This window comes from Lutra lutra, chromosome 4, assembly GCF_902655055.1.
Source record: "Lutra lutra chromosome 4, mLutLut1.2, whole genome shotgun sequence".
Taxonomy (NCBI): domain Eukaryota; kingdom Metazoa; phylum Chordata; class Mammalia; order Carnivora; family Mustelidae; genus Lutra; species Lutra lutra.
Window position 1 is genome coordinate 155,043,354 of NC_062281.1, and position 25,871 is coordinate 155,069,224.

A 25,871-nucleotide genomic window follows, 5' to 3' on the forward strand; every position below is an offset into this window, starting at 1 on the left:
GGCGTGGACGGAGTAGTGGAGGGGCTCTTGGCACCTTCTCAGCCTGCGCCCAGATGCTGCGCGCCCTGACCAGCGCCCTGCGCCTTCCAGGCCCCTGGGGACCCCTTCGCACCCGTGGCTGCGCCTCCCATGGAGCTACTGGGGACCCGGAGATCCAAGTGCGCGCCCTGACCGGCCGCGACCAAGGTAAGTGCGCTGTCGCGGGGAGCGCCGAGGTGGCGCGGGAGCCAGGGCCAGGGGGCCCACGACAGCGGAAGGACACCAGTAAGGGGAAGGCGGGCCGCTCACTGCGTTTGACGATTTGATCCCCAGCTGCGGTTTCCCAGTCAAGGCTCCCCAAGCCTTTCCGAAGCCCGGGGAGGTGGGCGACCACCCTGCTAGCCGCCCCGACCCTAACTGAGGTCACCTAGGTCCCTTCAGTCCTCCATTCAGGGGCCGGGGCTTTGAAGGAGGGGAAGGGAACTCGCTCAAGGAGAGTACGAGGAACCCACCGCCAGCACCAGTACTACCGCTTGTACCCCAGTAACCTTAATTAAAAGGCTCTAACCCTCCGGGCTGAGTCCTGGCTAGGTTCCAGAGGGGCGAGGCGGACGAGCCAATCCGCCGGTGGGGCGGATGGAGGAGGAACAAGAGCAGAAAAGGGACAGGAGCTGGGCATGTCGCCCTGCGCTCTCTCCCGCCCACGCTGGCTGACGTTTGTGCCTTTTTGAGTCAGAAAGTTCCCATTGGTCCCTGGTGACATGGTTTGGAGACTATGGCCAGGAAAGAATTCTTGGTAGGAATTGGGAAAGGTTGTTTTGTTAAAGCAAAGGGACAGGACCTCTGGGCAGAAAGAGCGTCCTGGGGTTTTGAGTGATTAAGTTCTAGAATATACCTGAGGTTTGGTGGAGTGAGGTCTGGAGTCAAGGACCAAGAAAGAATTCTTGAGACAGCTTTGGTGCAAAATGGTGGTTTATTAAGGCATGGGGACAGGACCCATGGAAAGAAGAGCTGCTGCCCCTGGGTTGTGAGGGGTTGCAGGTTATGTACCATGGGGGTGGGGGAAGTAAAGAAAAGGGAGGTTTCTATAAACTTTCATATGCTAAAGAGGATCTACAAGATACCAGATACCAGAGGCCTAGCCATTGCCAAAGTCCTTCCGCCCTTTTTTTAGCAAACAGTTAAGATAGTTGGGAGATTCCTAAAGAATGTCACGTATGTCCCACCCAGGAGTGGGGGTGGGAGAAGGTTGCTGGGTGTCAGCTTTTGCTTTGTCTTCAGCCAGCCCTCTGTTCTCTCATCATTCCCACCTGAACAATTTTGATCCTTAAATCTTTAAGGTTGAAGGTGGAAGGTCTTAGCTTCTGTAACATCTTCCTGCTGAACAGGGCCGTAGAGTTGTCCCTACCTACTCAGGTCAACACTGGTCAGTTGGGGACTGTGTAGGGGAGTTAGGAAAGACTGAGGCAGCTGAATCCAGGGGAGACAGCTCAGGTGATCTTCCCAAGTGGAAAGGATCATCTGTGGAAGTTATGGCAGTGAAGCAGTTCGACGCCAGGTGAGGAGACATGAGAGAAACAGTAAAACATGATTAATGTAGCAAAAAGAAAATGAAGCTCAAATTAAGTTTTTTGCTAGTTGACAGAAAGCCCTTTTCCAGTCCAGGAGTTTAATCAGTCATTAAAGGAGAGAGAGAGACTGTTTAAGTGCTAACTTGAGTATGTCAGAACCCAAGAAATATTTTGTGATAATCTGGAACATTACCATAGTATTTTGTTTTTGTGATAATGTAAGGGCCTACTTAGCCAGAGCGATTCCATCTTGGTTAAACAATGATTTTGTTGTTTATGCAGTAAAACTTAAACTCACCCTGCCCCCCCCCCCCCCCCCCCCCCCCCCAGAACTTACTTAGAAGCAAGTCCGGGAAACCAGTAAAATATGGCCGACCAGCCCCTGATAACAGAGCCCAAATACAAGGATGGGTCAGGTCAGGTGGTGATAACAGAGCCCAAATACAAGGACAGGTCAGGTCAGATGGAGACAACAGAGCCCAGAATGCAAGGACGAGTCAGGCCGAGTGGAGATGATCTCATTGGCCAGGCTCAACCCCATGGCCTTTGCTCTACAAAAGCAAGTCTGTGAAGCTGGGGGTCGTCGATCTCTCTGTAAGAGATGGTGCCAACCAGTCGGTTTGATTCTCGGTGCCGGCGCAAAATAAAGCTTTGCTTGACCTTCGCTTTGTATCAGTCTCGCTCCTTTGATCACAGACCCCATCAATAGCACAACTTCTACCTTATGTAGCAGTTAAAACATTCAATACCATTCTATTCTGTAAAGCTGCTTTACACATCTGTATCACCATAGCATTTTAATAGAGAAATGCTACTTCGAGGGGCATTTAGGACTGACCCTGTACTTTGTAAGAGGTTCCACATGCCAAACATCCTCCAGTTCCAAAGGGGGAACAAAAGTGGATGTTAGTTGGTCATATCAGTGAGACAGAACAAGTTCACCACTGTTTTAAGTTTGGAAGGTTGGCCAGGTTGGTAGTGGCTTTAATAATGCATCCGTGATTCCAAGCAAAACCCAGAGAACAGTGGCCATATAACCACTGGGTTCCGTTAGGAGACAAGTCCTCCAATTTTGGGTTTCTGTAACTACAGTCAAGATATCAAGGGCTATTCAGTTTTGGAGAGCCATCTTTTTAATGTGTAATAAAAGGCAGTCCATCGTTACTTTGTAGGGACCAAGGGAGTCCAAACCTAGGGACAATTTTCCTTCACGAAGTTTTTCTCACCTCCATGGCTTTTTTGTCCAAATCAGTGGCCTGCTGTAAACCCTATATTACTTTCATTGGTTCCTAAGGTCATATCCTTTGAATGTCCTTTGAAGTGAATTACAGCTGTCTTCTTAGGTAGGTGTACAGCCTTAAGAAGAGTTAATAATTTTAGGCCTGTATTGGACTGTGGAGTTATGGCTTGATAATAAACGCCTTTTCTTCCAAATTGCTCCATGGACATGTAGGACTAGGAAAGCATCTTTGGAGTCAGTATTAATATTAGTTTTTAAGGCTTTGGCAATTGCAAAGTGCTAGTGGGCACTACAGCATTCCCATCTTTTCTTATTCCTTTTATGAAAACTATTGTCATCAGTAAACCAACTATCATTCATATTTTTAATAGGGGCATCTTAAATATGGCCAACTAAATAAAGATCAATAACCTCTGAACAGTTTTGCTCTATAGAGAAGTACAAGGGTCAGGTTCGGGTTTGGGTAACTAGGTTTAAAATTTGACAAGTTCTGATGGGGTCCGTTATCAAAGGAGCAAGACTGATACAAAGCGAAGGTCAAGCAAAGATTTATTTCACGCCAGTATTGAGAATCAAACCGACTGGTCGGGGCCGTCTCTTACGGAGAGAGCGACGACCCCCAGCCTCACAGACTAGCTTTTATAGGGCAAAGGCCATGTGGTTGAGCCTGGCCAATGAGATTGTAATACACAGAGAAAGTTGCATAGTCATGCTAGGTCACACATGGGTGGCCAATGGAATTACAATTTACCCTATAGTAGCTGTTTGAACTAACCTATCTATCACTCTGGTCAGAATTGGCGCCCTAGTTTGGCACCCAAAAGGCGGGGTTTACATTCTTTGGTGTTTAGGGAGATAGTATGTGTGCTTTACTGATTGGATGTCTCCACCTGGCCTGAAAACATCCTTGCATTCTGGGCTCTGTTATCTCCACCTGACCTGACCCGTCCTTGTATTGGACTCTGTTATCAGGGACTGGTCGACCATATTTTACTGGTTTCCCAGACTTGCTTTTAAGTAACTTCCCCTGGGGGCGGGGGGGCAGGGTCAGTTTAAGTTTTACTGCATAAACAACAAAATCACTATTTAACAGAGATGGAGTCGCTCTGGCTAAGTAGGCCCCTACATTCCCCCCTTTTCTTTGGAGATTAGTCAAATCCTTGACTTTTCAGCCAGTTCTATGTCCTCTTTTGTACAAATGACATTAGGGCATTTATAATGCAGGGGCCAAGGGGCGCCTGGGTGGCTCAGTGGATTAAGCATCTGCCTTCAGCTCAGGTCATGATCTCAGGGTCCTGGGATTGAGTCCCACATTGGGCTCTCTGCTTGGTGGGGAGCCTGCTTCCCCCTCTCTCTCTCTGCCTGCCTCTCTGTCTACTTGTGATCTCTCTCTGTCAAATAAATAAATAAAATCTTAAAAAAAAATGCAGGGGCCAAAAAGTAACATTTAACAATAGGAGCAACAATGAACTCAATGAACTCATTGTTTTTTGAGTCTTAGCTTTAGTCCACGATCAGCGGGGTCCATTGGCAGCAGCATCCATCTCTGGGGGACGTCCTCGTCCTTGTCTCGTTTGATGTGACACGCGTGAATCCAGGTCCTGATGACTTCTACTTTTATTGCCGTGGGGGTGGTCAGGATGACAGTAAATGGTCCCTTCCAGCGAGGCTCTAAATTTCCCACTTGGTGGCGGCACATCCAAACCAAGTCCCCCGGTTGGTAAGGATGTGGTTCCACCTCCGTCTCTGTCTCAGTGTGGGCAGTTTGGATCCCTTTGTGGCCTCTTTTTAAGACAGACTGTAATGCCTGCAGTGACCTTGGCCATCTGCAGTGCCTTGATGAGTGCAATCAGCTCCGATTTTTTAACCAAGGTTCCATGTGTCAGGGCCGCCGTCCAGAGTTCCTGCTCAGGAGAAACCACCACAGCCCCCGCATACCTCTTTCCATCAACCATGTAGCTACTCCCATCTGTAAACAGAGTCATCTCCGCATCTGGGAGGGGAGTGTCTCTGAGATCCGGCTTTATTCCTGTGACCTGGGTTAGGACCTCCCTGCAGTTGTGTGGGTAGTCAGCCAGCTCCTCTGGTAGCAATGTGGCTGGATTTAGCACCACCAGGGGCCGGAAAGTCACTTTCGGTTTGTTGAGGAAGAGGGTCTGATACCCTGTCACTTGGGCATTTGTCATCCACCGGTCTGGTGGAGTCTGGAGAAGGCCCTCGATCGTAAGTGGTGGTCAAGATGAGATTTTGACCCAAAGTCAATTTACATGCATCCTTGACCAGGAGGGCCATGGTAGCAGTTATGCGGAGGCAAGGGGGAACCCAGCCTCTACTGGATCTAGTTTCTTGCTAAGATAGGCTACTGGTCTTTGTCAAGGCCCCAGAGTCTGAGTCAAAACTCCTTTGGCCACCCCTGCCTTTTTATTCACATACAAGTGGAAGGGCTTGGTAACATCTGGGATGGCCAATGCTGGGGCACTCAGGAAGGCTATTTGTAATTCCCAAAATGCTCCTTCTGCCTCAGCTGTCCACTCTACCATAGTGAGTCCTCCCTTAGTCAGTTCATAGAGAGGTTGGGCAATCTCCACGAACCGCAGTATCCACAGCCTACAGTGGCCCACCATCCCAAGAAACTCCCTCACTTGTCGGGGCGTGGTGGGGCAGGGGTATCGGGTGATCATCTGTTTCCTGGACTTAGTGAACTCACTCCCTCGTGGACATCAAAGCCCAAATAAGTAGCGTGGCTCTGACAAAGCTGTGCTTTCTTTGCTGACACCCAATACCCTTTTTCCTGCAGAGTCTGTAAGAGAGCTCTCGTCCCCCGCAAGCATGACTCAGTCCTCAGCGGCTATCAGCAAGTCATCAACATATTGTAACAGAGTGACTCCTGGATTGGAGGTTCTGTACTCACGCAAATCCTTGTGTAGGGCCTTGTCGAAGATAGTGGGTGAATTCTTGAATCCTTGGGGAAGTCTTGAATCCTTGGTGAGCTGGCCTTGGAACCCTTCCTGTGGGTCGGACCACTCAAAAGCAAAAAGGGGCTGAGACTCCCTTGCTAAAGGTATGCAGAAAAATGCATCCTTGCGATGTAAGATGGTATACACAGTTCTTTTGGGGCCCAGGAGGGAGAGTAGGGTATAGCGGTTAGGCACCGTTGGGTGGATATCTTCAACCCATTTATTAACTTCCCGCAAGTCCTAAACGGGTCGGTACTCCCCAGTCTCGGCCTTTTTGACAGGCAGCAAAGGTGTGTCATTAAAACATAATTTTTCTCTCTAAAATAACCCTCATTTCCAGAGATAGCCAAATCAGGACTAATTTATTTGAAAAACAAGTCCAGTTTTAACAAACTTGGCCTAATTATTTACATAAGATGAGCAAGAACAGTGAGTGATCATATAGATCTTTAAGAATCTGCTTTGCTGGAACTTCATATAAGGAATCTCTAGGTTGAACTTTTAGTAGCCTCTCCAGGTCAGAAGCCAAGCCATGTACTTGCCATCAGACATGCCTGCAATACCTGTGGATTTGGGCAGATTCCTCTTCCTGAGGTCCCCAAAGTATCCTGAGGTTCCTGCACCTGCCAGGAAGTGACATTCTTTACTCACCTGGTGAGGCTGCTGGGAACTCTGTAAGCAGGGTACCAGGCTAACAGTCCAAGGGGCTTTATGGCTCCAGGTTTCATAAAGTCAACCTTAGTTCCTAAAAGCTGTCTGGTCATATCTGAGTCTATGCATGTCTTTCTCAAATATGACATTCTAGTTAAAGTCTTGGTAAAATAACTAATGGTGTCCTGTTACAAGAACAGATTCTTATTGAACTTATGCAAATAACTGATTGCCATGGAAGAATACTTACTGAGACCATTTGAGTTTCAGAGGGTTCAGACAGAAAAGTTGAATGCTTTGATTTGTTTACAAATTAATATTTTTACATTTCTGTAAGTCACAGATAACTTAAGTAAAATTTTCCTTAGTGTGGAAGAGCAAACATTAGAGAACCAGCAATGTTTAAAATGAGACATAACACTATCATCTTTTAGTTAATTTAACCCCATGTTACTAATTCTGGTTTAGTTTGAATGCAGCTTTAGTTAGTTCTGGAAATTCTTACCCATTTCAGTTTTAGGATTTTTAGTATATAGAATACCTGTATTTGTCCTTAAAGTCCTTTATATGAATCTCCTTTAAGGTGAAACTCATTTTACAGGAGAATTAAAACAAAAAAACCCTCAGAAATGGACATTGTTAATGATCTGAGATTTCACTATGATACTGTATGATATGTATAGTATATGTATACATATGTATACATATACATATACTATATGTATAGTATATGATACTGTAGACAAAGAAACTCAGTTATTCTGCGACCCACTGACACATAACACTTCAGTAATTACAGTATCAAGTGATGAGCTATCAAAACATTAAAACTGGGGTGCCTGGGTGGCTCAGTGGGTTAAAGCCTCTGCCTTCGGCTCGGGTCATGATCCCAGGGTCCTTGGATTGAGCCCTGCGTCGGGCTCTGCTCAGCAGGGAGCCTGTTTCCCCCTCTCTCCCTGCCTGCCTCTCTGCCTACTTGTGATCTCTGCCTATCAAATAAATAAATAAAATCTTAAAATATATATATATTAAAAAAAATTAAAACTTTAGGAAATGGATAGAATCTCTAGAATAGTTATAGCATTTACTCAAATGTAACCCAAGGTTTATCATTTGTTTAGCAGTACTTCCTGAGTAACTTAGCATACCAAGGAAAATTCTAATGAGTTAAAGAGATTTCATTTACAATTCAAATCTTGTCAACATCTGCTAAAATCGGATAAAGTTTTAAAGCACTTGCCTAAATATAATTAGGGATGTTAAAGACCTGATACAGGCATAATGTGGGAAATGGTTTTTCTGGACAGGCAAAGAGGAAACAACTGTTTACATTTTCTTCCTAACAGCAGATTAATTTAAGAAAACTGTCTTTTTGAATGAAGACAATTTTAATCTTATACCACTGTACCTTTAAAACCCATTCATTTTAATCTTAGTCTGTCCTGACCACACCTAAAACTTTTTTTCTGAAGATTTCCCTTCACAAACCTTTTACTTTCTTTTACATTTAAATTTTGTCCCAAGCCACTTCTTTTCAAACCATCTCATTTAGAACAAAATTACCTTTTATCTTTAACAAAATGCATTCCCATTCCATATCTTTCTTAAGTATCTATTTTTCCACATACAGAATTGTTTCCCGTATTTCCATTAGTCTTAGTTACAGTTAGGATTTTGTACTTTTAGAAACACCTTAGTCTCTAGTCAGTTAATTATTAACCACTTGTGAACTGTTACAACAGAATTTTCAGATGGCAAATTTATAAATCAGTTAAGCACAAAACATGTTTACCAACAGATTTAAATATTCTTAGTTTCTTTGCAGTAAGTCAAAAGCATTTACTTGACTTAGCATTTTATCCTATTTGAAAGACCTAGATGTCCAACAAATTTAATTCCATTTGTCATCCAAGCAAAACTTTAACTTTCAGGTTACCAAAAACTTTGAAAGCTATATTAACAATTATCCATGAAAACTCTGAGACAATGAACCATCAGTTTAGTCATCTTTTTGCTAACAACCCAGCAGAGGTAACATGAGATTATTTGACCTTCAGTAAACCTTGACAGAATAAAAGTTTCACATTTACTGCTGTAACTTCGAAGACAGGTCTATCTTAATTAAACCAACAAACGTAACTTAATTTAAATACTGATTTATGTTCCACCTGGGCCCACCCCATTTTCAGTATTTACCTGAGACACAGGTGGGGAAATCTGAAGTGGGGGGGTGTTAGGTCCAGGGGGTGCTCTTCTTGCTCCTTAATAGTGAAGAGAGAAGGAGCCTTGGTGCATGGTCTGGAGGCCAGTCTTGCAGGCCACAGGCCGCACCCACAATGGTGCAGAAACGGGAAAAGGGGGAGACAGAAGAAACCAAGTGCTGCTAGGAGGCAGAGAAAGGATTCCTGGTTTTAGAGCTCATCAGCCCCAACAGAGAAGCAGATGCTGTGTTTTCCCGCCAACAAGGGGGGAGAGGTTAAGCAGTCCATGTTGGGCCAGAGAAGACAGGGAATTTCCCTGAAACAAAGGAGTTTTGGCAGCTGCTTGGGAATATTCCTTAAAGTCTCTGCCTTGAGTTAGACTAACCCCAGTTGGCTCCAGTTAAAGCCGTTAACATAGGAAATGAGTGAGGGAGAAGCCCCCACATCTATTAGGAGGGACAGAGAGAAAGTCAGTGTCCCCTTTGCTAGGGATGGCCTATGTATCCTCCAGCAACCTGGGTTTACTAGGAGAAGGCTTATTTACATAATTATCATCCAGCATGTCAGGAGGGAGTTTACTAGCTGACTCATTTGGGCAAACACATTCTGCAAAAGGCCTTTAGGTCGGGGTCCTGGTGTAGAGCAATGAAGGCCTAGCTATGAGCAATGAAGGTACCCTAGGTCCATTTGCCCTGTTTCCTGCAGAGGAGATCTAACTGATAGATCCCACTGAGGCCATGCAGTATGACAGGAGCTCTGTCCTTTCCTAAATTTTGCAATCCAGATTATTTCCAGTGGGTTAAAAGGCACTCCAAGGTAGAGTCCTTGGGAACTGAAGAAGCCTACTGAGGCCATGCTCCCAGTAAAGTAAAGAAGGTCCATTACCAAATCCCTCCTGACTCCTGGGTGGCGTCCCACACAGGATTATGTCAGAGGTTCCCATGTGTCAAAATTGACCTGAGGCATCCCTCAAGAGATCGCTATTAATCACGATCCTGCCTTACCCAGGAAGGCATTCCTGCACATAAAAGGCCCTGGAGGGGTGCCAGCGCCCCTACCCTTCCCCATAGCATCCTAGGCTGCCAATGGGTGTCTGGCAAATGGACCAAAATACTGTGCCATGCTATGCCATCGTCTGTCCTGAAGATTGCATACTGTTTTGCCAATTTAACCCATGGAAATACTAGAAAAGTGGGGCGCATGGGTGGCTCAGTGGGTTAAAAGCCTCTGCCTTTGGCTCAGGTTATGATCTCGGGGTCCTGGGATGGAGCCCTGCGTCCAGCTCTCTGCTCAGCGGGGAGCTTGCTTCCTCTTCTCTCTCTGCCTACTTGTGATCTCTGTCAAATAAATAAAAATAAAAAATCTTAAAAAAAAGAGAGAAATACTAGAAAAGTTTGTCAAGGGGAAATTACCCAATTTTGTAGCTTTAAGTAGTTTGTAGAAGACACTAACAAGAAACAGTAAAGATTGAAATCCATCATGGTCTATGTGACATTCCAACGCATGTGGTCCTTACAGCCAACTTACCTAGGAAATGGTCCCTGGTTGCATTTTAATTCAATCAGGTACTGGTTTTGACCGGCTCCCAGTGGAGGTCCTACAGCCAGAAATGGCTAGGCCTGGGATGTGGAGGGGATCACATTAGACCAATCAGGAGGAAACCTCACACGGGATTCTTAAGGTTGGCAGCCGTCCTGAGCTGTCCCGAGCCCAAGAAAGACAACTTTGTGTAAGAACAGTAAGTTCCCTCTCTGACTTGTGTCTCTCTCTGTCAAATAAATAAATAAAATCTTTAAAAAAAGGAAAGAAAATGGGATTATATTTTTAACCACTCTTGGCTCTTCTTATGGCTTGACTCAATTCCTTAGCTGAGTGCGCAGGGTTCAGCACCACAACCTCACCTTCCCATCTTCTCTCTTCGAGCCGGGGGTTCATCTTACACCGTCCCACCTCTGTTTTGTCACCTTGAATTCTCTTTCCTCTCTGCTGATATAAATCCTTCTGCAATTACTCCTCCCCCTCCCATTATCCCTTTACTTAATATGTATCTGGACTGGACTCTCTCATAGGCTGTTAGCTCTGTGGAAGTAAAGATTGCCAGCTGAGTCCGGCTGTTAATATAAGGCACATTCACGTCTTCTCTGGGCCTCAGTTTCCCTTTCTGTATAGTATGGGGTTGTAAAACCACTTGGTCCCTAATACCTTGTGGTGTTTTCTTTTTCCTTTTTTAAATTATTTTATTTGGGGTGCCTGGGTGGCTCAGTGGGTTAAGCCTCTGCCTTCCGCCCAGATCATGATCCCAGGGTCCTGGGATTGAGCCCCACATCAGGCTCTCTGCTCAGTGGGAAGCCTGCTTTCCCCATCCCCCCTGCCTGCCTCTCTGCCTGCTTGTGATCTCTGTCTGTCAAATAAATAAATAAAATCTTAAAAAAAAAAAGTTCTTAAAAATATAAATGATTTTATTTATTTGCGAGAGAGAGCGCACACACGTGCACACAGCAAGGGGTAGGGGCAGAGGGAGAGGGAGAAGCAGACTCCCCACTGAGCAGGAAGCCCAACGTGGGGCTCCATCCCAGGACCCTGAGACCTGAGCAGAAGTCAGATGCTTAGCTGACTAAACCACCCTGGCACCCCTTACAGTGTGCTTTCTATTGACTCTTCCAGCGAGCAAGAATTTTCTGTCCTATTCAAGGTCTTTCTGGCTGGACTAAGAATCAAATTGACATGAAATGGATTAACAGGAGAAAATCAAATTTAATTCTGTATGTACAGGGAATTCATACAGACATGGAAATTCCAAAAACAGGCAAAATGAGATACATAAGTCACTCTGAACTAAGGAGAAGAGGTAGGGGTCTGGGACTTCAGAGGGAAGGAATACAATTCACAAAAAAGATGAAAAGGAGGGGTGCCTGGGTGGCTCAGTGGGTTAAGGCCTCTGCCTTCAGCTCAGGTCATGATCTCAGAGTCCTGGGATCGAGCCCCGCATCGGGCTCTCTGCTCAGCAGGGAGCCTGCTTCCCTCTCTCTCTGCCTGCCTCTCTGCCTACTTGTGATCTCTCTCTCTCTGTCAAATAAATAAAATCTTAAAAAAAAAAAAAGATGAAAAGGAGTAAATGTTTGCTAAACAATTGTTCGCTGGGCCACCCAGAAACAATAGGACATAGAGGACTTTGATCAAACAGGCCATAGGGTGCCTGGGTGGCACAGTCAATTAAGGGGTTAAACTTCTGAGTCTTGGTTGCAGTTCAGGCTCAGCACTCAGCAAGGAATATGCTTAAGTCTTTCTCTCCCTTTGCCCCTTACCCTCTACTTGCTCTCTTGAGTTCTCCTCTCTCTCAAATAAATAAGCCTTTTTTTGAAAAGATTTTATTTATTTATTTGAGAGAGCGAGAGAGTGAGCATAAGTTGGGGGAAGGAGCAGAGAAAGAGGGAGAAGCAGACTCCCCACTGAGCAGGGAGCTGGACTTTGGGCTCCATCCCAGGACCCCGGGACTATGACCTGAGCCAAAGGCAGTCGGTTTAACCGACTGAGCCACCCAGGTGCCCCTCAAGTAAATAAATCTTAAACAGGGCGTCTGGGTGGCTCAGTGGGTTAAAGCCTCTGCCTTCAGCTCAGGTAATGGTCCCAGGGTCCTGGGATCGAGCCCCGAATCAGGCTCTCTGCTCCGCAGGGAGCCTGCTTCCTCCTCTCTCTCTGCCTGCCTCTCTGCTTACTTGCGATCTCTCTCTCTCTCTCTGTCAAATAAATAAATAAATAAAAATCTTTTTAATAAATAAATAAATCTTAAACAATAATAACAACAATAACAAACCAGGTCTTGCTAGGTTCCTCCCAGTCTACCATACGTAGTTCATAGTAAAATGTAGTTATTTATGGTGATAACTCTCTTCCTAGATCAGATCCTGTATCTGGGCAGTTGTTGGGGAGGGAGAGGTAAAGAGCTTTTCCTGAATTTATTGGGTTTGACTGTTTTTTAACTCAAATAATCTTCATGCCAAAGTGATCCAAAGCAGCCTGCCCTTGGTCCCTACCACTCCCACCTATATTACCTGACCTGAGGTGGAGGCCATCCAGATAGAAGTGAGCTAAGGTCAGCTGCTAAGGAAATTATTAACCAGTGGCTTGTGGGTTTGGTAAGATCGGAAACAGTGTGATACAGACCTACCACACTGCAGAGGTCCCACAAGGGCAATGTTCTCGGAATCAGAGCTCAACGAAAAGCTTCCGGACCATGGCTGAGTTCTCTCTTATTTCTCCAGGATTTGACATGTCGGAGTACAAACTGAATGAAAGCCAAAGACACCCTGTCTGGCTCCTCATAGCACCCAGCTTGAAGTTCTTTCCTTCTCTCGAATCCTGGAATTTTCCCTAGCATCTATGCCTTTTTCCTGTTCACTATACCCATAAACTCTGGCTAAGCACTTAATGGGCATCATCTTTTTTTTTCCCTTTTTTTTTAGATTTTATTTTTAAATACTCTGTACACCCAGCATAGGGTTTGAACTTACAACCCCAAGATTAAGTAAGAGTCACATGCTCTAGCAACTGAGCTAGCCAGGTGGCCCAAGCATTATCGCCTTAAGTCCTCATAACAACCTTTTTATAATTTCTTTTTATGGATCTGGAAATTGAAGGCCAGAAGAGTAAACCAACTTGCCCAAGGTCAATGGCTAAGCTGTGACTTGAGCCAAGCACCCTATTTGTCTTCTGAAGAAGGAGATAAAGATGGAGAGAAGGGATAGAGATGAAATATGGGAGACATTCAGCCAGTAAGAAAGGAGATAGAACAGGAAAGTGAAGAGGAGAGAGGAAAGTTTCTACCAATCTCAAGATGTCGTGACTGTGTTAGTTTTCTATTGCCACATAACAAATTACCTCAAGCTTTACTGCTTAAAATAACACACATTTATTGTCTTATAGCTTCTGGAGGTCAGAAGTGCAAGCACAATTGGGCAGCGTTCTCTGCTTCAGGGTTTTACTGAGTTGCAATCCTGGGAGTTGGGCAGGGCTGTGGTCTCATCATAGGATTGACTGAGAGATCTACTTCCAAGCTGCTTCTGTTGATAAAATTCACCTCCTATGGTTGTAGGACTGAAGCCCTGTTTTCTTCCTCTTGGCTTGGGGGCCATTCTCAGCTCCTGGGGGCTGCCTCTAGTTGCTTGCCACATGACCCTCTCTATAGGCCCACTAGTTTGGCTAGTGTGCCCTAGCAAGACAGAGTCTTATGTATGCAATGTAGCCTAATGATGGAACTAACACCTTATCACCGGTGCCATATAATTGAACCGCAGTCTTGGAAGTGACTTTTTTTTTTTTTAGTGACACACAACACAAAGCATTTATTTCTCATATGTCTATGGATCAAGTAGCCTGGGGCAGGTTTTAGTGGACAGCGCTATTCTAAGTGTAAGGCCTCAATCTGTGCCATGTGTATTTATTCTGGATCCCAGACTGAAAGGGCAGCATCTATCCAGGGAAGTTCTTATCTTGGCAATAGCAGAAAGCAGTCAGGTGGGTAGAAATCTGTAATGCATTTTAAGGCCTCCATCTGGAACTGACAATTGTCATTTTTACTCACACTACATTGTCCAAAACAAGTCTATAGCCAAGCCCAACATCAGTGAAATGGGAAAAATAAGTGTTACCCACTGTAGTGAGTTTTACCACACAGTCACATGGCAAAAGGGGTGAATGTACAAATCTACTTCAGAGAAGAGAAGAATCTTGAAAAATGATTACATTTACCACAGCTCTCTCCTGATTCTGGTCTCCATAACACCTTCCAAGGTGATCACATTAGCTTCTTAACTAATCTCCCTGTGTTCAATCTTCTCCACAATCGATCACAATTGATTATGAACATTTTGGCTGTAGGGGATAGAATACCTAGTTCAAAAGCACATATTATCTCACATAGTAAGGAATCTGGAAAATAATTGTTTTAAGTTTAGAATTTCAACAATGTCATTGAGGTCTCAGGTTTTTTGTGACCTTTTTAAATCCTGTTTGCTTTTGTCTGCAACCTTGTTGTCTCATGGTGATAAGATTGCTGCAGTAACTCCAAGCATCACATGATTGCACAGTGGTGTTCAAAGCAGGAAAAAAAAAAAGAAAGAGTTCCTTCATACACCCCTCTTCTTTCATCTTCCTTCAATCTTCACTAAATGGCCTTTTGTCACCTCTTTTATCTCTTCACTGGTCTTACTTTTCCTTGAGGATTTGTTTCTTCTCTGGGAAGTCTTCCGTGGGCACCAAAGGCTGGTCTGATGTCCTTGAACCGGTCACAGGCTTGGTCAGCTCGGAGCGCGGCCGGAGGCCAGGTTGATGGGAGTAATTGGGCGCTCTGCTCTGAGGGTGCACTCTGGAAGTGACATTTTATGATCTTAGCTGCATTCTGTTGGTTAGAAGCAATTCACAGGCCTTGCCCACACTCCAAGGAAGGAGATTATTGAGGCTATGAAGATTGGGCCCAGTCTAGGGTCTGTCTGCCACAAAGACCTTGGACTGCTACACTCCAGTGTGGTTTTTATCTACTAGAGTTTCTCTTCCTTAAAGTTGCAGCATTTTCTCTCCTGGAGCACTAGAGCTGGAGAAGACCTTGGGTACATCTGAGTTCTGTGGAACTTCCAGAGGCCTGCTGGGCTCAAAGAACTTTTTGAAGATTTCCAAGGAGGCTAAGGAGGCCACCTAATCTGAAATGTTATGGTTTTCTGTCCTGAACCACAGTTCTCTAACTCCTGGCTGGAAACTCTGTCCCTTGAGAGCCCTGAAACTTTCATTGTTCCTTCCCTGTGTTATAGATCAACTCACACTGAGAAAGCCATCTTAATAAATAGGGCTTGCTCCACAGACAAGGCTAAGAACCCTGGAATGAAATAATGAGAGGACTTTGAAGACTAAATGATAGGTAAACACGAGAGGGAAAACAGCCAAGAAGGTATTAGAGTATTTGAGCCCATTCCCAGAGCTGGTCTCTTTTCTCTACAACTGGCCCAGATTGTGGGGGTGGGTTGAGGCTAGAGTAGGAAGCAATGGCCAGATTGGGGAAGGGGGGGATCTTTTGGGTGATATTAAGGAATTTGACTTAATTTTGGTGAGAAGGGAAAGGGAGGGACGTGGTTGGATTTGGGTTAGAAAGAGGATTTGGACCCAAATGAGGGAATGAATGGGAGTTGGAAGGAAGAGCAAGACTGAAGGCAAGAGGGCCAGTTGGACAACTCATGTAGTAGAGGAAAGAGCCCATATCAGGTTACTGGCTGCAGGGAGGGTATCAGCTGAAAGGTCTGAGATCTGTTTAGGAGGTTGAATTGTTCAGGGAGACTGAGTAAATTGCATAGGTGAGGAAGAGGGAGCAGCAGGACAGCCTTCTGTGTTGACAGATCATTTGCTAACGAAGGGTACAGGAGAAAGACTGAGCCATGGGTTTACAAGTTCTTCCACTTCTGTGAAGCAGAAGAAACAAGCAGTTATTCTCTACATTTTATTGTCAGGGAAACTGAAGCATGGGTGTGTGTGACTTGCCCCAAGTCCCAGTGCTCATGAAGAGTAGAGGTTGCCCAGAACCTAGGCTGCTGCCTCCAGACCCCAGCCCAGGAGTGAGCAGGCCTACTGGCTCACCCAAGGCTACCCTGTCACTTGCAGGAATCACTGAGATTCTGATGAACAGACCGAGTGCCCGCAATGCTTTGGGGAACGTCTTGGTCAGCCAGGTAAGAAAGGGCAGACACCAGGGTGGGGCGGGGGTGTTGGGCTGGGGCTGGGCTAGGGGGTATCTGACAAGGTCTCCTCTGCAGCTGCTGGAAGCTCTGGCCCAGCTGCGGGAAGACCAGCAAGTGCGTGTTCTGCTCTTCAGAAGTGGAGTGAAGGGTGTGTTCTGTGCAGGTGGGTTTCCTCCCCTGCCCGTACCTCTCCCTCTGGACTCATCAGGATACCCCCAGCCTACAGGGGGTCGAGGGCTGAGGTCAGCTCTAGCATAGGACTTATTATTCCCGTTTTTCAGATGTGAACTCAAAAACTCAAAAGAGGTAAAATTCCTTGCCTAGTATTACACAGCTAGTAAGAGGTAAAACAGAATTTTAACTTGGCCCCTCTGATCCCCAAATCCTTGTTCTTTCTGCTACACCATGCTTTGTTCTGACCCTTCACTGAGGAAATGAAGAAACCGAGTCCAGTGACATTCACAAGGTCTGTGGCCAAGATAGGACTCTGTGCCCCTTTGCCCATCCACAAGATCTCAGTCCCTATCACCATAGCTCTCCACTGCCCCTTGACGGTTTGGTTCTCACAAGAGGACAAGCACCATGAACTTCTGTCTCAAAGACTAGAAACATCCCATCCCACAAGAAGCAAGTGAGTGAGAGATATGCTGGGCTGAGCTAAGAACCCACTCTGGGGTGATTGGGGAAGGGTCAACAGTGGTCAGTGGGGAGGTGGGAAGAGGCCCCTCTGCCTTCTTGTTTCAACTCCCGTGCTGCAAATGAGTGTCTGTCTCGTGATCTATTTAGTGCCACGTTTTTCATGTTTTTGTGCTTCTTGTGCTTTTGCTGTTCAAAATGGCACACAAGCATAGTGCCTGAAGTGCTGTCTAGTGTTCCTAAGTGCAAGAAGGGCATGATAGGGGCCAATACTCTGATCTCTGCTGGCGTCCCTGCGGCCGGCACCCCCCAGGAAGAAGGGAAGCTCGGGAGAGGAGACCAGCTTGCCTGTCACCCAGGTCCTCCACCTGCATTGCCTTGCATAAGACGTTCACTTGCATCAAGCTCGCCTGCACACCCACTCTCATCCGAGTTGGATCCAAAATTGCATCAGACCGGTTACTTTATCAATGTTAATCTTGCGCAGAGGCTAGGACTGGAGAGGTAATAGCAGTGACAGAAGTTAAGTAAGCTCACGAAGGCTCTACAGTATTTAATGGGGCCCAGAATGGTGTGTCTCAGTAATCCAAAGGGCATTTAAGACTAGTTTCAGATCTGCAGAAACTTTGATACTACTGCCAAATTTACTGATGCAGGTGCTGCAACAGTGGAGTGTCTGTTTCTGGTGCTGGTATTCTTTCGCAGCCTAGTCATCCGTTATGCCAGAAAACTTTCACTGAAGTAGCAGCTGTTGTCACATGCTATCCTGGAATTTGCCTTGTCTGAAGCTATGGGTCTCTTCATTTGATGGTTGCTTTCTTGATTTTGTTTGCCATGTAGCAAATTATTGCTCAAAATGTTGGCATTCATATTAATTACAGATGTAATTCTGTGTATCTTACTGTGACTCTGAAAATTGTAGTATTGGTGTCATGGAAATAGATGTTATTTCCAAAGTCATTTCATTAAAGATGAAACTTTAACTTTTGCTGTGATTTGTACTTACCTAAATTTAGATAGTCACAAAGAAGAATATGCATTCAGACAGATGCTGTACAAGTCAGAGGAAACTACAGCAGTTGCCCCATGAAGAAAAAGAGCCAGTTTTTTTTATTTTATTTGACACAGAGAGATCACAAGTAGGCGTGGGGGGGAGCAGGCTCCCCACCGAGTGGAGAGGCCCATGTGGGGCTTGAAAAGAGCCAGTTTTTATGAGAATTCTTTTACACAGTATTCTGCACCCTGTAATTTATAGTCTTTGGGTTATTCATATAGAAGAGAAATGAGTGTTTTCAGCTTCTATGAAATATGATTAATTAAACCAAGATAGTTAATTGCTAAAAAGAAAAAAAAGGAGGTATGATATGCCTTATGAAGAAAACAGGTGTTGGATAAACTTAGTTCAGACATGAGTTACAGTGCTTTTGGCCTTGAGTTCAATGTTAATGAATCAACAATATATATTAAGTAATGTGCCTTTAAACAGAAACATAAAACAGGAAATGTTATGTATTGATAGGTTGACAAAACCAGAGGCTTGCAGAAGTCTAACCCTGTATTTTTCCTATGAGCAATGGCTCAGTAACTTTTAAGAACATAACTACTACAAAAAAAGAGCTGTGTGTGTGTGTGTATAAAGAGGTGCCTTCCTGCCCTAAGGGTCTGTGATAAGAGCCTCTTACAAATCTCTGTGGCATAAAGCATCAGAACAGCTGGAAGTTCACTCCCTGTAAGAAACCTCCTATAATTGTTCCTATGACCGTTCATTCAGCAGAAACTCCTTGGCTGAGGAGCCATTGGGCAGGAGGGGAAACCAGGGTAGCTATAAGGAAAGACCAAAGGAAGAACTTGTGGCAAGTGAAGGTGTTCTGAGGCTGAACATGCTGCCTCTGCGGGGGCTGAGTCCCCTGTCTTTGGGGGAAGGGACGTGTTCAAACTGATGCTGGCCGGTGTCAGGGATACTGCAGGAGATAGCCTTATACCAGGAGGGAAATTCAACCAAATGGACCTCGAGTTCACAGGCTATTTTCACTATTCCAAAAAGCGTTATAGAAGTTATGTGGATTATACCCACCATACCACCTCCAATAAAAATTGCCATAGGTTCAAAACATCCACATCCGGACCCCATTTCCTACTGAATCCGAGCCTCTGGGATTAGAGCCTAGGCATCAATATTTAGAAAGATTCTTCCAGGTGATTCTAAGCCCCCACTGCATTAGGTAAAGAACTACTGGGCTAAGACTAGGTCAATTTAGTAAAATCCCCAGCTGCTCAGAGAATCTCCCCGTTTCCTGCCTACCCTAGCCTAAAGCAAGGCACTGAAGAAGCTTTTACTAAGTGTGGAGTTCTTTCCTGAAACTCGGATTAGCCAATAAAGACAGCAATGTGACTGGCCGATAAGCCAGGGCTACCAATCCAATAAAACAAGTGACAAGGTCCAGATTAATTATTATGGAACAAATGCTCACTGTCCACTGGACGTTGTTTTCAAAACTGAAGTCCAAAACGCCGGACTCTGAGCCCGCCCGCCCGCCCGCCCGCCCGCCTCAGGGCCAGGCGGCTGACCTGCTTTAGAGCTGGAGGTCGGGTCGCTCCCGAGGCTCTTTATAGAAGCTGACGTCCTGCTGCGTTGCAAGGGCCCAACACAGGAACTCCTGCGTGTTGAGCCCCAAAGGCAGCGGGAAGGGAGGCATTCCCGTCAACACAATGCTCCACAGTACGTGCAGACACAGGCCATCAAGCTCCTCCAGGGCCACCTCGTCCAACAACGACACCAGTATACCCTTTACTAATTCAGTTTGCAGCTCCCCCGGCGCCTGCGCACCAAGACACTAAGGGCCCCCAGTCGCGCTTACGCACAACAACCCCGACGCGGATTGAACCTAGAGATCAGAGGAGTTCCTGAGCGCCGGGGTGGGGAACTGCAAACACTGTAGGGTCCGCTTCCGGTTCGAGCACCCGAAACCCCGCCTCTAGAGACGTGGTTCGGGCAGTTATTCTCCAGTCCCTCCTGAGGCTCCCTTGGACGGAATCCTATGCTAGGGAGCCTGGGCTACCCTTGCCAGACCCAGGGTGGTCTCTGGTCAGAGGGAAAGGGAGCCTTACTGGTCCGGGATGGGAAGAAGAGGCTAGGGGGAGTGGTCAGTGGTTTGGCCACTGTGCAGAGCAGAGCTGTGTTGGTGTAGGAACCCGGTACGGGGCCGGGGGGGGGGGGGGCGCTCAGAAAAGGTTTAAGGTGGAAAGGAGAGCTAGAAGTCTGAAGGGTGGGGGGATCTTGTGTGTTCGTCGGATGTGGAACTGTGAAATCTGGGAGTTGGTATGGGGGTAAGCTGTCATCCTGGGGAGTGCGGGTGCAGCTATTGGGAAAACGGAGTTGATAAGGTAGGTGGGGAAAGAAGAGGGCATGCTTTCTTTCTGAGCTTGGATGTTAATAATTAGTACTCTTCAGGCCCAGGAACCCTGTAAGCGCGGTGAAGCAACACCTGGTTAGGTTTCTTAACAGCCCTTTAAGGTCAGTGGTGTTGTGCAAATGAAGAAACTGAGGCTCAAAGAAGTTAACTTGCCCCAAATAAAACAGCCGGCAAGTGGTAGAGTGAGAAAGAAACCCAGACTCTTGTCTCTGGAGCTAAATTACAGAGTTTGAGATTTGAAGTGGGTTTCAGAGGTCCTTCATTCCAGACGCTGCAAATGCAGGTATCTGCAAATATCTGGGTTGGATTGGGTTGTACCTGAAAATCAATTCCCCTTTTGAAGGGAAAGCTCCCTCCGCTCCATCTGATTTTTTTCCTGGGACACTTCTCTAAAACCATGACAGCCAATCAGTCTGACAACCAGATGGCCAGATGTCTCCGGTGGGCCACTATTTAGGGTTCCCTGAATCTAATCATAGAATTGACCATTGAAAACAAAAAATAGGCTGCTGTGATCTCATTTTGAAGATAGGAGGACTAATGTCTAAACAGACTGTTAGGGTCTGTGCTAGAATCCAGATCATTTTTTTCATTTTACCACTGTCCCAGAAATTTGTTCCTTGTATCCACTTAATGTAGTGTGGGAAAATTTTTGTTTAAACAGTCTGAAAGGTACTTTAAAAAAGTCTTTGCCTTTTGTACTTCAGAGGTACTATTAAATGTCAGTCGCAGTTTGCCTTGTGGAAAGATCACTTCCAGTGTAACATTGCTACAAAACAACAGTTCTCAAATATTTTATATCTCAGGACACCTTTATTCTCTCTTTTTAAAAGATTTTATTTATTTATTTGACGGAGGGAGAGAGGATAAGCAGGGGGAGTAGCAGATGGAGAGGGAGAAACTGCTTGCCCCCCACCCCAAGCCGGGGTTGGGGGGGCAGCGGATGCAGGACTGGATCCCAGGACCAGGGGATCATGACCTGAGCTGAAGGCAGTCACATAACCAACAGAGTTACCCAGGTGCCTCAAGACACCTGTATGCTTTTACCTCAAAAGAGTTTTGTGTATATTATATCTATGATATTTACCATATCAGAAATTAAAGGTGAGAAAATATTTTTTTCTTTTATAAAAATTTTATTTATTTATTTGACAGGCAGAGATCACAAGTAGGCAGAGAGGCAGGCAGAGAGAGAGAAGGGAAGCGGGCTCCCTGCTGAGCAGAGAGCCCTGATCCAGGGCCCTGGGACCAAGACTCCAGCCGAAGGCAGAGGCTTTAACCCTCTGAGCCACCCAGGTGCCCCAAAGCTGAGAAAATCTTAAAACATTCACTTACCAGTTACTTAAGAATAAAAGTAAACTTGGGGGGCCTGGGTGGCTCAGTTAGTTAAGCATCCAGTTCTTGGTCATGATCTCATGGGTTTTGAGATCCAGCCCCATGTTGGGCTCCATGCTCAGCAGGGAGTCTGCTTAAGATTCTTTCCTTCTCAGGGCGCCTGGGTGGCTCAGTGGGTTAAAGCCTCTGCTTTTGGCTCAGGTCATGATCCCAGGGTCCTGGGATCGAGCCCCACATCAGGCTCTCTTCCTCCCCCTCTCTGCCTGCCTCTCTGCCTACTTGTGATCTCTGTCTGTCAAATAAATTAATTAATTTTAAAAAAAAAAAGATTCTCTCCTTCTGCCCTTCCTCACACTTGTGTACTTGCTCTCTCTCTAAATAAAATAAATCTTTTAAAAAAGTAACCTGTTACTTCTGAATATAAATAATATTTTAGGGGCACCTGGGTGGCTCAGTGGGTTAAACCTCAGCCTTCGGCTCAGGTCCTGATCTCAGGGTCCTGGGATCGAGCCCCGCATCAGGCTCACTGCTCAGCGGGGAGCCTGTTTCCTCCTCTCTCCCTCTGCCTACTTGTAATCTCTGCCTGTCAAATGAATAAATAAAATCTTAAAATATATATATTTTAATGAAAAATAGCTAGGCCTTTCTCCCAAAAAATTAGTAGGAAGAGTAGCATTATTTTACATTGTCTCAAATCTGTTCAATATCTGGCTTCATAGAAAATAGCCAGACTCTCATTTCTGCTTCAGCAACCAAACTGTTGTGTCTTTTGTGTATATGTCTAACACAGATTTTAATTGCCTTTTCAAATAACTGTGGACATTCTTTTTTGATACTATACCTAAAACTCAGTGAGTCGTAGTTTCTTGAAAGGTATGTACAGTGTGACTTCTGAAACCATATTGGCGAACTTTTGTACTGTTACATTAAAATCCATTGGTTTATCTTGCCCTTTGTTCTGATATTTTACCCATGTATAATTTTATTACATTAGGCATTGGTCATTTAGAAAATGTTGGCTCACTGGGTTAAGCAAATCTTCCAAATGTTGACATTTCAAATTTCATAATGTAATATCAAGTAGAATTCATTGTACAATATCAAGAAAATCACATTTGTTAATATCATCACCTATCTCATTTTTTAGAAAAAAGGTTAAGCTACTAAACTCAAGGTAGTATAAACAAGTTTTCATTTGGCCAAAAAGTACTGTCAGTTGATTTGTTGAAGGGAAAGACTCACCTTTTTTTTGTTGCTGTTGTTGTTTTGTTGAAGGGACAGACTCACCTTTTTTTTTTTTTTTTTTTTACATATTTGAGAAAATGTCTGTGAAACACCCAAGTCTGAATAACTGTAGTTTGTTAGCTGTTCATTCAAGTGAAAATGGCATTCTATAACCTATGTGACTAGCTCAGCTGGTAACTCAAATAGGCACACAGGTGTTTTCTGGGATCAACTATTATACTTTGGCTTATAGCAGAAGTGCTTGATGTATACTTCCCATTTTGTCACACAGAATATTAAAAATATATGTACTCATGAGATGAAATAGAATAAAATTAATTTTTACTATTTCATAAGAAAAAAAAAAACAAAAAAATAGATGTCCATGGAAGTAGAGAGGGACTACTAAGATAATAAAAGTTGCTGTTAATGCTGAAAAGATTGGGAAAGAACATTTCCATTTTCAGTGTGGAGGACTAAATAATCGAAAAATTCTGCCAAGGCACCTGGGAGTTGATTGAGCCGCTGGCTCTTGGTTTTGGCTTGTGTCATGATCCCAGGGTCCTGGAATTGAGTACCATGTTGGGTTCCATGCTCAGTGGGGAGTCTGCTTGAGGATTCTCTCTCCATCTCCCTCTTGCCCCCAGCACCCTGCTCAAGCACACTCTCTCTCTCAAATAAATCTTTTAAAAAAGCTTTTCCTGCCAAGAAACACCCAGAAATGCTGGATAAAATGCAATAAACATTCTTTTAAATGCATACAGTACGGAGGAGGGGTGTTTTTTCTTTTAATTTTACACTCATCTGTACTGTTTGAATGTTTTGACTTTGTGTATTACTTTTTTAAGACTATTTGAGAGAGAGAGCGAGTGAGTGGGAGCATGAGATGGGGGGAGAGGCAGAGGGAGAAGCAGACTCCCCACTGAGCAAGGAGCCAGACATGGGGCTTGATGCCAGGACCCCAGGACCCTGACATCATGACCTGAGCCAAAAACAGACAGATGCTCAATGCACCGAGCCACCCAGGTGCCCCTGTGTATTACTTTTATTTTTATTTTTGCTATATCATGTCTTTTATTTTTGTCAGTGTGTTCTGTTTTCATTTTAATTATTTTTGGGGTAGATAATACTCAACACATGAATTAAGATTCAAAAGTATAAAAGGTCAAACTGTCAAAATTCTCCCTCTTACCCCATTCCCAGTTTCCCAGTTTCTCTCCCCATCCTAGAAATATTTTATGTAACTACAACCAAATACATATATGCACATGTGAGTAATGTTATCCCCCTGTATAATACAAACTTTAGCTTTCTTTACATGCTATTTCACATCTTGAATTTTTCATACAACAATAGATTTTTTAGATTATATCAGTGCATAAAAAGTTGCTTGTTACCTAGTGTTCAGTTTATGGATGTACCATACTTTATTTAACCACCTGTTGGTGGATATTAAGATGGTTTTCAGTGGCACCTGGGTGGCTCAGTCAGTTAAGCATCTGCCTTCGGCTGGGTCCTGGGATGGAGCCCCACGTAGGGCTCCCTGCTCAGCAGGGAGCCTGCTTCTCCCTCTCTCTCTCTCTCTCTCTCTCTGCCATTCCTCCTTGTGTTCTCTGTCTCTGTCAAATAAATAAATAAAATCTTAAAATATATATATATATATACATATATATATAAATGTCCTCTCGGTGGGTCTATAATTGACAGTTCTTTCTGTAATTGATTTCCGGTGGTATGGCACCAGAGCTCCCCCCCACCCCCAACCCCCGCTTCTCGCCTCCTGACTGCATTTTATTATTTAATTTATTTTATTTTATTTTAAGATTTTATTTATTTATTTGACACAGAGAAAGAGACAGTGAGAAAGGGATACAAGCAGGGGGAGTGGGAGAGGGAGAAGCAGGCCTCCCACTGAGCAGGGAGCCTGAACCAGAGCTCCATCCCAGGACTCTGGGATCATGATCTGAGCCAAAGGCAACACTTAATGACTGAGCCTCCTAGGCGCCCCTGACTGCATTTTAGTAAGGTTTCTCTTTATTAATTTCTATAACTGGCTTATATTTTCTTTTTTTTTTAATTCTTAGCCTTTTATTTTTATTTATTTTTATTATGCTCAATTAGCCCATATATAGGACATTAGTTGTTTGTTTGTTTTAAGATTTTATTTGTTTATTTGACAGAGACAGAGAAGGAATAGAGCAGGGAAAGTGGGAGAGGGAGAAGCAGGCTTCCTGCTGATCAGGGAGCTGGATGTGGGGCTCGATCCCATGACCTGAGCGGAAGGCAGGTGCTTAATGACTGAGCCACCCAGGTGCCCCAATTTTCTTTTCTTTTTTTTTTTTTTAAGATTTTATTTATTTGACAGAGAGATCACAAATAGGCAGAGAGGCAGGCAGAGAGAGAGAGGGGAAGCAGACTCCCCGCTAAGTAGAGATTCCCCATGCGGGGCTGGATCCCAGGACCCTGAGATCATGACCCGAGCCGAAGGCAGAGGCTTAACCCACTGAGCCACCCAGGCGCCCCAGGTGGTATATTTTAATCTCCTTCAAGAAATCCAGTAGGTCAGCAGCTCAGCGGATGAGAAAACCTCATTACCCAGAACTCTTGCTTTACTCCAATGGGTTTTGGTTTCAAAACAACCCCTCCCAACTTCTCCACAAAATTCCCTTTCTCTCTGTTGGAGTAGCCTATGATTGTTTCCTGTGGCTTGTCTGAAATTGCAATTCTCCGCTATTCCCAAATAAACTTGTTTTTGCTGGTAAAATAATTTATTTTTTTTAAAGATTTTATTTATTTGGTAGAGAGAGATCACAAGTAGGCAGAGAGGGAGAGAGGGAGGAGGAAGCAGGCTCCCTGCCTAGCAGGGAGCCCAATGCAGGACTCGATCCCAAGACCCTGAGATCATGACCTGAGCGAAAGGCAAAGGCTTAACCCAGTGAGCCA

At 44.8% G+C, this 25,871-nt stretch overlaps 1 protein-coding gene across 3 annotated transcripts in view; it reads left to right on the forward strand.

The window, feature by feature from the left end:
* Positions 1-25,871, forward strand: part of LOC125096977 (enoyl-CoA hydratase domain-containing protein 2, mitochondrial) — a 56,504-nt gene continuing 30,633 nt past the window's right edge. For all 3 annotated transcript variants that reach the window (XM_047724237.1, XM_047724235.1, XM_047724236.1), the window contains exons 1-3: positions 1-186; positions 16,244-16,311; positions 16,396-16,483. In XM_047724237.1, coding sequence (XP_047580193.1) covers positions 54-186; positions 16,244-16,311; positions 16,396-16,483 — 289 coding nt within the window. In that variant the 5' untranslated portion in view covers positions 1-53. The remainder of the gene's footprint in view (positions 187-16,243; positions 16,312-16,395; positions 16,484-25,871) is intronic.